Source organism: Loxodonta africana, chromosome 7 (genome assembly GCF_030014295.1).
Source record: "Loxodonta africana isolate mLoxAfr1 chromosome 7, mLoxAfr1.hap2, whole genome shotgun sequence".
NCBI classification, from domain to species: domain Eukaryota; kingdom Metazoa; phylum Chordata; class Mammalia; order Proboscidea; family Elephantidae; genus Loxodonta; species Loxodonta africana.
Genome location: NC_087348.1, coordinates 128364654 through 128376851, shown reverse-complemented (window position 1 = coordinate 128376851; position 12198 = coordinate 128364654). Strand labels below are relative to the sequence as shown.

The following is a 12198-nucleotide window of genomic DNA, read 5'->3' as shown; positions in this document are numbered from 1 at the left end:
TGAGATGAGGCCGGAGAGCTAGGCAGGGTTCAGATAGTGGAGTGGATTTTAGGGTATTTTAAATTTTGGTTTTACTCTCAGGGCAAAGGGGAACCACTGACAGGTTTTAGACATGGGAGTGGTCCCATCAGATTAACATTTAGAAAGATGACTTGATGTAGAGACTGGGTTTGGGAAGAATGAGAGTAGAGGAGGAAAAGCTGTTAGAGACAGTTGCTACAGTTCAAACTGGAGAGCACTTCCTCCTTGAAACTCCATCTTCCCTTGGCCTCCAGAGTGTTCTTCATTCCTAGTTCTCTCCCCAGTTCTCCGGCCATGCTCCTCTATCTACTTCTCTAATTCCTTCTCCTCCTCTGACCCCTTAAATGTTGCTATTCCACAGAGTGTTTCTTTCTCACCATCTTTTCTTCTCACTTTTTAGTTGTATGCCTTAATGATCTCATTTACATCTACAGTTTCAGCTACCACATTTATGTTCTTCTACTCACTCAGCCCACTGGCATCTGACTTTGGACATTACCACTGAGAGAAAAAGTTTCCTTCAAAGATCTCCAACAACTTCCAGTTTACCAATCCAAGTGTGTCTCTTTAGCTGTCATAACACCTCTTCTCTCCACAGTTTTGTTTAAAATTGTGGTAAATATATTTGTAACAAAACATTTGCTATTATTACATTCTTCACATGTAGAGTTCAGTGACATTAACTTATGTGCGTCATATTCAGCCATCACCCTCGTTCCAGTTTTTTTCATCACTCTCTGCAGTTTTGACATGACGGTATTGATCCCTTCCTTCTTGAAACGTTTTGCTACTCTTAATCTCTATGTCATGGTACTCTCATAGTTTTTCATCTTTCTCTGATTATTCCACCTGACTGGGAAAAAGGAAAGTGTCTTATATTTGAGGTTGTCATATATTTGGGCATGTTGGTAATTTCTTTATCTATTTATATTTATTCATTCATTCAATGAATATATTCTCAATGACTGCAAAATGCCAGGCACTGGATATGTAGTGGAGAATAAAACAGATATGGTGTAAATGCTCTGAACTCCAGAGTTACAACCTTGTATTAGTTATCTCTGGCTGTATAGCAAATTACTACAAACTTACTGGCGTAAGTCAGCATACATTTATTAGCTCACAGTTTTTAGGGATCAGGAATCTGGGCACGGCTTAGCTGAGCCCTCAACTTTAGGGTGTCTCACAAGGCTGCAGTCACCATGTCAGCCAGGCCTGGAGTTTCATCTGAAGGATTGACGGGGGATAGATCTGTCTCCAAGCTCACAAGGTTGTTGGCAAAATTCATTTCCCTGTGGACTGTTGGATGGAGGGCCCCAGTTCCTTGCTGGTTGTTGGCCTGAGGCCGCCCTCAGTTTCCTTGCCATCTGGGCCTCTCCATATGGCAGCTTGCTTCATCAAAGCCAGCAAGGGAAAGAGTCAATAGAGAGAATTTGCTAGCAAGACAGAAGTTACAGTCTTATGTAACATATTCATAGAAATTACATGGTTAAAACCTTTGTTGTATTGGTTAGAAGGAAGTCACAGATCCCACCTACACTCAAGAAGAGGGTATTATACAAAGTATAAGGAGTAGAGATTCACTAAGGACCACCTTAGAGTGTGTCTGCCAGAAACCTGGCGTTGTTTCTCACTTGAATATCCCTGCCACCTCAGATTGTACTGTGGTTAAATTGAACTCACTCCCCTCACCTTGTCCAAACTGCTTCACCTCCTGTAATCCCTGTCTTGATCAGCAGCCTCATAGCCATCCAGTCATCCAATCTAGAAACCCAGGGATCACTTTTAACTCCTCCTGCTGAGATTTAATCAGTCACCGGGTCTTGTACATTCTACCTCTGTGGCATGTTTCATATCATTCTCTACTTTCCATCCACATACAGGTGTCTTTAGTTCAGCTCTCACTATGACCTGGATTATTATGGTAATCTTCTAACCGGTTTCTCTTCCTACTTTCCCTTTTCACAAATCCTCCCCACAGCCGCCAGAGTTAGGCTTATAAAACCCTCTTTTCAGAAACATTCAGAGCTCCCAGCTGCCTTTGGCATAAAGGCCATGTCCCAGTGTGCAATTCAGAGTCTTTTACAGTCTGGCCTCAGTCTACTTTTCCAAGCCTCTTGACCACCACTTTTTTTTTCTTTTCTTTTTTTAAATTGTGCTTTAGGTGAAAGTTTATAGAGCAAATTGGTTTCCCGTTTGATAGTTTGTACAAGAAGTATTTCATGACCGTGGTTTCATTCTGCACAGTGTGTCAGCACTCCCTCCATTTCCGCCCTGGTTTCCCTGTTTCCTTTAGTCCTGATTTTCTACCTCTGCCTGCCTTCTTATCTTTGATTTTAGGCAGATATTGCCCTTTTGATCTCCTATAAATGTTCTAAGGAGTATGTTCCTCTTGGGTGTTATTGTTTATCTTATGGGCTTGCCTATTGTTTGGCTGGGAGGTGGTCTCTGGGAATGGCTTCAGTTTCAGGTCAGAAGGGTGTCTTATGGTCATAGTCTCAGGCAGGGGTTCCTCCAGTCTCTGTCAGACCAGTAAGTGTGGTCTTTTTTGTGAATTTGATTTTTTTTTGCAGTTTTTCTCCCACTCTGTCCAGGCCCCTCTGTTGTGATACCAGCCAGCACGTTGACTGCCACTTTTTGCTCCTGCCCTTATGTGTGGGCACACCGGGCTTCTTGATGTTTCCTGAGCCCACCCCTGCATGTTTGTGGTTCTGTACATTTTGTCCTACAGGATAATCCTCTCACAATCTAACATTTTTTTTCTTTTTTTTTTTAATAATTTTTATTGTGCTTTAAGTGAAAGTTTACAAATCAAGTCAGTCTGTCACATATAAGCTTATATACACCTTACTCCATACTCTCACTTACTCTCCCCGTAATGAGTCAGCCCGCTCCGTCCTTCCAGTCTCTCCTTTCGTGATGGTTTTGTCAGTTTCTAACCCTCTCTACCCTCCTATCTCCCCGCCAGACAGGAGATGCCAACATGGTCTCAAGCGTCCACCTGATACAAGTAGCTCACTCTTCATCAGCATCTCTCTCCAACCCATTGTCCAGTCCCTTCCATGTCTGATGAGTTGTCTTTGGAAATGGTCCCTGTTCTGGGCCAACAGAAGGTTTGGGGACCATGACCACCGGGATTCTTCTAGTCTCAGTCAGACCATTAAGTCTGGTCTTTTTATGAGAATTTGGGGTCTGCATCCCACTGTTCTCCTGTTCCCTCAGGGGTTCTCTGTTGTGCTCCTTGTCAGGGCAGTCATGGGTTGTGGCCGGGCACCATCTAGTTCTTCTGGTCTCGTGATGATGTAAGTCTCTGGTTCGTGTGGCCCTTTCTGTCTCTTGGGCTCATAGTTATCATGTGACCTTGGTGTTCTTCATTCTCCTTTGATCCAGGTGGGTTGAGACCAATTGATGCATCTTAGATGGCCACTTGTTAGCATTTAAGACCCCAGACACCACACTTCAAAGTGGGATGCAGAATGTTTCATAATAGAATTATTTTGCCAATTGACTTAGAAGTCCCCTTAAGCCATAGTCCCCAAACCCCCACCCTTGCTCCACCGACCTTTGAAGCATTCAGTTTATCCCGGAAACTTCTTTGCTTTTGGTCCAGTCCAGTTGAGCTGACCTTCTCTGTATTGAATATTGTCCTTCCCTTCACCTAAAGTAGTTCTTATCTACTAACTAATCAGTAAATAACCCTCTCCCACCCCCATAACCACAAAAGTATGTGTTCTTCTCAGTTTATACTATTTCTCAAGATCTTATAATAGTGTTCTTACACAATATTTGTCCTTTTGCCTCTGACTAATTTCACTCAGCATAATGCCTTCCAGGTTCCTCCATGTTATGAAATGTTTCACAGATTTGTCACTATTCTTTATCGATGCGTAGTATTCCATTGTGTGAATATACCACAATTTATTTAACCATTCATCCATTGATGGACACCTTGGTTGCTTCCATCTTTTTGCTATTGTAAACAGTGCTGCAATAAACATGGGTGTGCATATATCTGTTCATGTGAAGGCTCTTATTTCTCTAGGGTGTATCCTGAGGAGTGGGATTTCTGGGTTGTATGGTAGTTCTATTTCTAACTTTTTAAGAAAACGCCAGATAGATTTCCAAAGTGGTTGTACCATTTTACATTCCCACCAGCAGTGTATAAGAGTTCCAATCTCTCCGCAGCCTCTCCAACATTTATTATTTTGTGTTTTTTGGATTAATGCCAGCCTTGTTGGAGTGAGATGGAATCTCATCGTAGTTTTAATTTGCATTTCTCTAATGGCTAATGATCGAGAGCATTTTCTCATGTATCTGTTAGCTGCCTGAATATCTTCTTCAGTGAAGTGCGTGTTCATATCCTTTGCCCACTTTTTGATTGAGTTGTTTGTCTTTTTGTGGTTGAGTTTTAACAGAATCGTATAGATTTTAGAGATCAGGCGCTGGTCGGAGATGTCGTAGCTGAAAATTTTTTCCCAATCTGTAGGTGGTCTTTTTGCTCTTTTGGTGACGTCTTTAGATGAGCATAGGTGTTTGATTTTTAGGAGCTCCCAGTTATCTGGTTTCTCTTCGTCATTTTTAATAATGTGTTGTATTCTGTCTATGCCTTGTATTTTTTTTTTTATGCCTTGTATTAGGGCTCCTAACGTTGTCTCTATTTTTTCTTCTACAATCTTTATCGTTTTAGTCTTTATGTTTAGGTCTTTGATCCACTTGGAGTTAGTTTTTGTGCATGGTGTGAGGTATGGGTCCTGTTTCATTTTTCTGCAAATGGATATCCAGTATGCCGGCACCATTTGATAAAAAGACTATCTGTTCCCCAATTAACTGACACCGGGCCTTTGTCAAATATCAGCTACTCATATGTGGATGGATTTATATCTGGGTTCTCAATTCTGTTCCATTGGTCTATGTGCCTGTTGTACCAGTACCAGGCTGTTTTGACTACTGTGGCTGTGTAATAGGTTCTAAAATCAGGTAGAGTGAGGCCTCCCACTTTCTTCTTCTTTTTCCATAATGCTTTACTTATCCGAGGCTTCTTTCCTTTCCATATGAAGTTCGTGATTTGTTTCTCCATCACATTAAAAAATATCATTGGAATTTGGATCGGAAGTGCATTGTATGTGTAGATGGCTTTTGGTAGAATAGACATTTTTACTATGTTAAGTCTTCCTATCCATGAGCAAGATATGTTTTTCCACTTAAGTAGGTCCTTTTTTTTTTTTTTTTTTTTAGTTTCTTGCACTAGTACTTTGTAGTTTTCTTTGTATAGGTCTTTTACATCTTTGGTAAGATTTATTCCTAAGTATTTTATCTTCTTGGGGGCTACTGTGAATGGTATTGATTTGGTGATTTCCTCTTCAATGTTCTTTTTGTTGATGTAGAGGAATCCAAGTGATTTTTGTATGTTTATCTTGTAACCTGAGACTCTCCCAAACTCTTCTTTTAGTTTCAGTAGTTTTCTGGAGGATTCCTTAGGGTTTTCTGTGTATAAGATCATATCATCTGCAAATAGAGATAATTTTACTTCCTCCTTGCCAATCCAGATGCAGTTTATTTCTTTGTCTAGCCTAATTGCTCTGGCTAGGGCCTCTAGCACAATGTTGAATAAGAGCGGTGATAAAGGGCATCCTTGTCTGGTTCTCATTCTTAAGGGAAATGCTTTCAGGCCCTCTCCATTTAGGGTGATGTTGGCTGTTGGCTTTGTATAAAAATTGTATAGATGCCCTTTATTCCTTCAATTCCTATTTTGCTGAGAGTTTTTATCATGAATGGGTGTTGGACTTTGTCAAATGCCTTTTCTGCATCAATTGATAAGATCAAGTGATTTTTGTCTTTTGTTTTATTTATATGGTGGATTACATTAATGGTTTTTCTAATATTAAACCAGCCTTGCATACCTGGTATAAATCCCACTTGGTCATGGGGGATTATTTTTTTGATACGTTGTTGAATTCTATTGGCTAGAATTTTGTTGAGGATTTTTACATCTATGTTCATGAGGGATATAGGTCTGTAATTTTCTTTTTTTGTGATGTCTTTACCTGGTTTTGGTATCAGGGAGATGGTGGCTTCATAGAATGAGTTAGGTAGTATTCCATCATTTTCTGTGCTTTGAAATACCTTTAGTAGTAGTGGTGTTAACTCTTCTCTGAAAGTTTGGTAGAAATCTGCAGTGAAGCCGTCCGGGCCAGGGCTTTTTTTTGTTGGGAGATTTCAAAATCTAACATTTAAGTTTCAGTGCATATAATGCAAGCAATGACATGAAATAAAGAACCTCCTAGAATGATTAGCATTTCCCTTTGTGTTTAGCACTAAAATGTGTGTGTGTGGTGTTACAAAGGTATAACTTATTGTGAAATTGTTCTGATTTTCTCCTTCGTTTTCTAGGAATATTTTGAAAACAATTGCTCTGGGTCAGATGTTGTCCTTGTTTATATGTGGGACAGCTATCACCAGCCAGTATTTGGCAGAAAAATACAAAGTGAACACCCCAATGCTACAGAGCTTTATCAACTATTGCTTGCTGTTTCTAACTTATACGGCGATATTGGCATTTCGATCAGGTATGTGAAATAAGAGAATTCCCTTTTCAATAAAATTAATTTCATATAAATTTGACTTCTGGGTATTTTGATAGTAAGACACAGGACAAAATCAAGAAGTGGAAACTATAGCTGATTTTATAAAAGTTATTAGGAAAGTACAATACCTCTCTGTATTCACTGAAAATAGTGACTAGAGATCTATGGATAACACTTTGAAATTGTTGATTAAAATAAGTAGCACCAACTTCTTGTTAGAGTAGTATGAATATATATGTGTGTATATGTATGTATGTATACCTAACTATGCTTGTTGTTAGGTGCCGTTGAGTCGATTCCAATTCATAGCGACCCTGTGCACAACAGAAGGAAACACTGCCTGGTCCTGAGCCATCCTTAGAGTCGTTGTTATGCTTGAGCTCATTGCAGCCACAAACATAGTTATAAGTTAGGTTTATTTTTTCCCTGAGGTTGATAAAAGTAAGAGGCAATATTAAAGATACTTAAAAAAAAAAAAAATTGAGAACCCTGCTTTCCAAAATATGTATTTACAGCTATGTATAGAATGCTAAATGGAGCATCAGTTTTTTGTCTATCAAGTCTCTGTTGTCAGAGAAACAAAGACAAGGAATTAACATCTTTATCACTGGTTGGGGAGTCCTGGTGGCACAGTGGTTAAGCGCTTGGCTGCTAACTGAAAGGTTGTTAGTTCAAACCCACCAGTCACTCTGCAGGAGAAAGATGTGGCAGTCTGCTTCCATAAAGATTGCAGACTTGAAACCCCATGTGACAGTTCTACGGTGTCCTTTAGGGTCACTGTGAGTTGGAATTGCCTCGATGAAAATGTTTTTTTTTTAAAAAAAATAACTGGTTGATTAAGCTATTTTAGAACTATCAGATTATTTTTTCTAACTAGCTGCACAGAAATGGGAAAAACTAGATTCTGATTAAAATTTTTGTGCCAATCATTTTAATTGCTTAACTTGTCTAAGTTATGGATGAACTCATTGAAGCCTCACAACAACTCAAGTATTACTGTTAGCCCCACTTTATAAACTAAGAAACAGAGGCATATAGCAGTTAGGACTTACTCTAAGTCTTACAGGAAGTCATTGGCAGACTTCCAACCTGGACTCCAATCTAGATATCCTGCCCCAGAGCCAAGGCTCTTGGCATTGCTCTGTGTTATGGCTGCTAATCATAACAAACAACCTTCTTATGAGAGAAGAGCAATGTCAGTACATTTGAAGCCTGAAATAAAAGCACTAGAACTGGTAGTGCAAGGGTTAAGCACTTGGCTGCTGTCTGGAAGGTTGGCAGTTCAAACCCACCCAGCCGCTCCATGGGAGAAAGACTTGGAGATCTGCTTCTATAAGGATTACAGCCTAGAAAACCCTATGAGACATTCCTACTCTGTCACATGAAGTTGCTATGAGTTGAAATCGACTTGATGGCACGTAAAAACAACTGTTTATTAATCTTCTTTTAATATGAACTCTAATATATATGCAATATAGTGGCATGAGACCTCGTCTGACTTCAGGAGGAGGAGAGAGACTCAAGATCAGCGTCAGCCCAAAGCTGATTCCTAATAGGTGAAGGTCAAATATACCTCCACCCTCCAAGTCTTTTTACCAATTCTGACACCAACCGTCCCTCCCATAGCATTCTCTACTTCTCTCCTGGGTTTGATAATTTGTTTCAATGGCTACCCAGAACTCACAGACATATTCACAATTATGGGGTTTATTAGGGAAGTAACAGCTTAAAAATCAGGATCAACTTGGAAGTAACAGGAACAACTCAGAATACAGTTCCTTGATCAGGACAGTTTCTACTTGACCATGCCAGCAGGCAGGCTTCTGCTGCTGGGCCCTGCTTGGGCTTGGGCTCTGCCCTACTCGGGCAGGTCTTTAGCTCGTGGATAAGTATCCGGGGGCACCCCACTCCTGCCCAAAGTTGCTCAGCTCTTTGGCACCGTGGGTCAGGGAACCCACTGCAGCATCTGTCGGTCCCATGCTGCAGCCATCCCATGCCATGGCTATCCCGTGACTACCTGCCGCCTCCAGTGTTACAGCTCTCAAGTGGTACAGCTCTCTGGCGTTACAGCCGTCCAATGTTAGCTTGCTGTTGTTACAGTGTTCTGTCTCCTGGGTTTAGGAGGTTCCCAGCACAGGGATCCTGGGGCCAAAGGATGTGCTTCTCTTCTGGTCCTTCTTGATGGTAGTGAGATCCCCCCTCACCCTGTGGGATTGTCTCTTTTTAAGCCTAGAGGGATGGCAACACTGACCAATCCCTTTGGTGGGCCACAGGCACCTTATTTGTATAGTCCTAACCCATCAGTTTTGGGAGTTACAAGATGGTGGCCAGAAAGGCCATATAAAAACTCATTGCCGTGCAATGGCAGTGGCTTTCTGTTGTATCAGAATACGTAACTTATTTTTAAAACTGGGGAAAATGTCTGAAGGGGCAAACATCAAATTTGACAAGACCTTCCAAAAAAAAAAAAAAGGCCAAACCCGTTGCCACCGAGTCAATTCCAACTAAAGCTTAGGAGTTGAAAATAGAATTCTCAGTTAATAGCTCTGGACATTGCTCTTCCCTGTAAGCACTGGCCTTGAGGAAGTCGGTGTGATTCATTAATACGTCAGTGTGGTGGCCCCTGAGGGATGGTTGCTAAGTGCCTTCCATGCCACCCCATGTTGAGGAAGATTCACTCTTGTGTTTCAAGATGTCCCTACTAATTGGGTTTTAATGATAATTAGTTGATCTTGATTCTCACTACCTTTATTTCTTTGTAGGTTTCTTACCATAAAGCCTTCTCATTTAAATGCCAAATCTGTATTTCCTGTTACACTAGCTACTTCGAAGTAGTGAATAGTAGTTGATTTTGAATATATAGACTTTGGGTAGAAAAGCTGTCTTTTTTTCCAGTGGTGCCACTAAGCCTTTTTTCTAAGCGTATCACTGAGTTAATTTTCACTTAAAAGCATGTCTCTTCCAAAAGAATGACCACATGTGAGTTTCCTTTCATGAAGCCCATAAATGGAGGTTAAATAACCAATGAAGTCATAGGAAAGTATTTCATTTCCAAGATTATTCTGTGGCTTGTCGGGAAGGCAACGTCCAAATCCGTATCCGGACATTGTATTTCTGTCACAATGGGCAAGGGAAGTTTAACCATTTTCCTCCTACTTATTTTCTCTCCAGTGCTTTCACTGAACATGTGGTCTGTGATGACATCTTAACTTGGATTCTCATACTAGAAAAAAATTTAAGTGACTGCTGAGCTGTGTAGGAATTTGGATTATGAGCAATGGAAAATAAGAGGGGTCACATTCAAAAAACACAAGAAACCCTTGGTTTGACTTTTTAATCCAAAATTAACATGCATGGTGTCATTTGCAAGTAACATGTACTCACTCAGATTTCATTCACCCAGGCAGTGATAACCTTTTATACATCTTGAAAAGAAAATGGTGGAAGTATATCCTGCTGGGGCTAGCCGATGTGGAAGCTAATTACCTGATAGTCAGAGCTTACCAGTACACGACTCTAACCAGCGTCCAGGTAAGATGGAGGCCTCTGACCACTTTGGACTTGGAAACTTCAAGAGAAGAATCTGAACTCACAAGTGTTAGTTAACCTAAATTTATTGTAAACCCATTCACTTGAAGAGAACCTGAACACAGGTGGATGCTATATGTTTTCCAAACGAAGCATGTGTTCTAATGAGTAATGTTTCCTGGAATTAGTGACAATGTATACCAGTTAATCGGTTCTCAGATTGCTAACGCTACAGCAGATTAGAAGGGTTCCTACCAAAGTAAGCATAAATATTTAGTTGGCAGTGGGTGCTGTGTTGCTGACAAGTGTTCTGTTTGATGGATTGCTCAAATATGGCATATAGGAATGCATGTACCTTTGTGCTACAGAAAAGTTGGAGGTTTGTAATTACATATTCAAGACAAAAGAACCATCAAAAAAAACCACTGGAAGAAACCGATTAGACAGCTTGAGTACAGGGTAGCCAAAGGTAAAAGTCACACCCCATTTCTTTTTTTTTTTTAATTTATTGTGCTTTAAGTGAAGGTTTACAAATCAAGTCAGCCTCTCATACAAAAACTTATACCCACCTTCCGATGTATTCGTAGCTGCTCCCCCCCCAAGGAGACAGCACACTCCTCCTCTCCACCCTGTATTCCCCATGTCCATTCAACCAGCTTCTGTCCCTCTGTGCCTTCTCATCGTGCCTCCAGACAGGAGCTGCCCACATAGTCTCATGTGTATACTTGAGCCAAGAAGCTCACCAGTATCATTTTCTGTCCCATAGTCTAGTCCAATCCCTGCTTGAAGAGTTGGCTTTGGAAGTGGTTCCACTCTTGAGCTAACAGAGGGTCTGGGACCAGGACCTCCAGGGTCCCTCTAGTTTCAGTCAGACCATTAAATCTGGTCTTTTTATGAGAATTTGAGTCATCCAACAGAGTAGTCATTGGTGGTAGCTGGGCACCATCTAGTTCTTCTGGTCTCAGGCTGATATGGGCTCTGGTTTATGTGGCCCTTTCTGTCTTTTGGGCTCATCTTTACCCTATGTCTTTGGTGTTCTTCATGCTCCTTTGCTCCAGGTAGGTTGAGGCCAGTTGACGCATCTTAGATGGCAGGTGGCTTGTTAGCATTTAACACACAGACACCACCCACCGAAGTGGGATACAGAACATTTTCTTAAATACGTTTCATTATGTCAGTTGACCTAGATGTCCCCTGAAACCATGGTCCCCAGACCCTTGTCCCTGGTACTCTGGCCTTGGAAGCAGTTTTATTCAGGAAACTTCTTACCTTTTGGTTTAGTCTAGTTGTGCTGACTTCCCCTGTATTGTGTGTTGTCTTTCCTTTCACTTAAAATAGTTCTTGTCTACTATCTAGTGAATCCCCCTCTCCCTCCTTCCCCACCCTGATAACCATCAAAGAATATTTTCTTCTGTGTTTAAACTTTTTCTTGAGTTTTTATAATAGTGGTCTCATACAATATTTGTCCTTTTGCAGCTGACTAATTTCACTCAGCATAATGCCTTCCAGATTCCTCCATTTTATGAAATGTTTCAGAGATTCATTGTTGTTCTTAATCATTGCGTAGTATTCCATTATGTGAATATACCTAATTTATTTATTCATTCATCCGTTGATGGGAACCTTGGTTGCTTCCATCTTTTTGCTTTTGTAAACAGTGCTTCAGTGAACATGGGTGTGCATATATCTGTTCATGTGAGGGCTCTTATTTCTCTAGGACATATTCCAAGGAGTAGGATTGATGGATCGTATTGTAGCTCCAATTCTAGCCTTTTCAGGAAGCGCCAAATTGATTTCCAAAGTGTTTGTACCATTTTACATTCCCACCGGTGGTATATAGGTGTTCCAGTCTCTCCACAACCTCTCCAACATTTATTATTTTGTGTGTTTTGGATGAATCCCATCCCTATGTCTTTATTAGACTTAGTCTTGCTGGATTGAAATTAAAATGTTCCTACTAACAGTACTTTTCAACTTTGTGGAGTTAAGGAAGACTGATTTCAGTTGTCTTAATGTTAGCAAACTATGGGGATGTATCATAGCACTGACTCACCATTACCAACAA

The 12198-nt window shown here is 40.7% G+C and overlaps 1 protein-coding gene across 5 annotated transcripts in view; it reads left to right on the top strand.

Annotated features, from left to right (window-relative positions):
- SLC35F2 (solute carrier family 35 member F2) overlaps window positions 1-12198 on the top strand; it is a 186289-nt gene that overhangs the window by 157983 nt on the left and 16108 nt on the right. For all 5 annotated transcript variants that reach the window (XM_064288895.1, XM_023554753.2, XM_064288896.1 and 2 more), the window contains 2 exons: window positions 6412-6587; window positions 10009-10136. In XM_064288895.1, the coding sequence (XP_064144965.1) occupies window positions 6443-6587; window positions 10009-10136 (273 nt within the window). In that variant the 5' untranslated portion in view covers window positions 6412-6442. The remainder of the gene's footprint in view (window positions 1-6411; window positions 6588-10008; window positions 10137-12198) is intronic.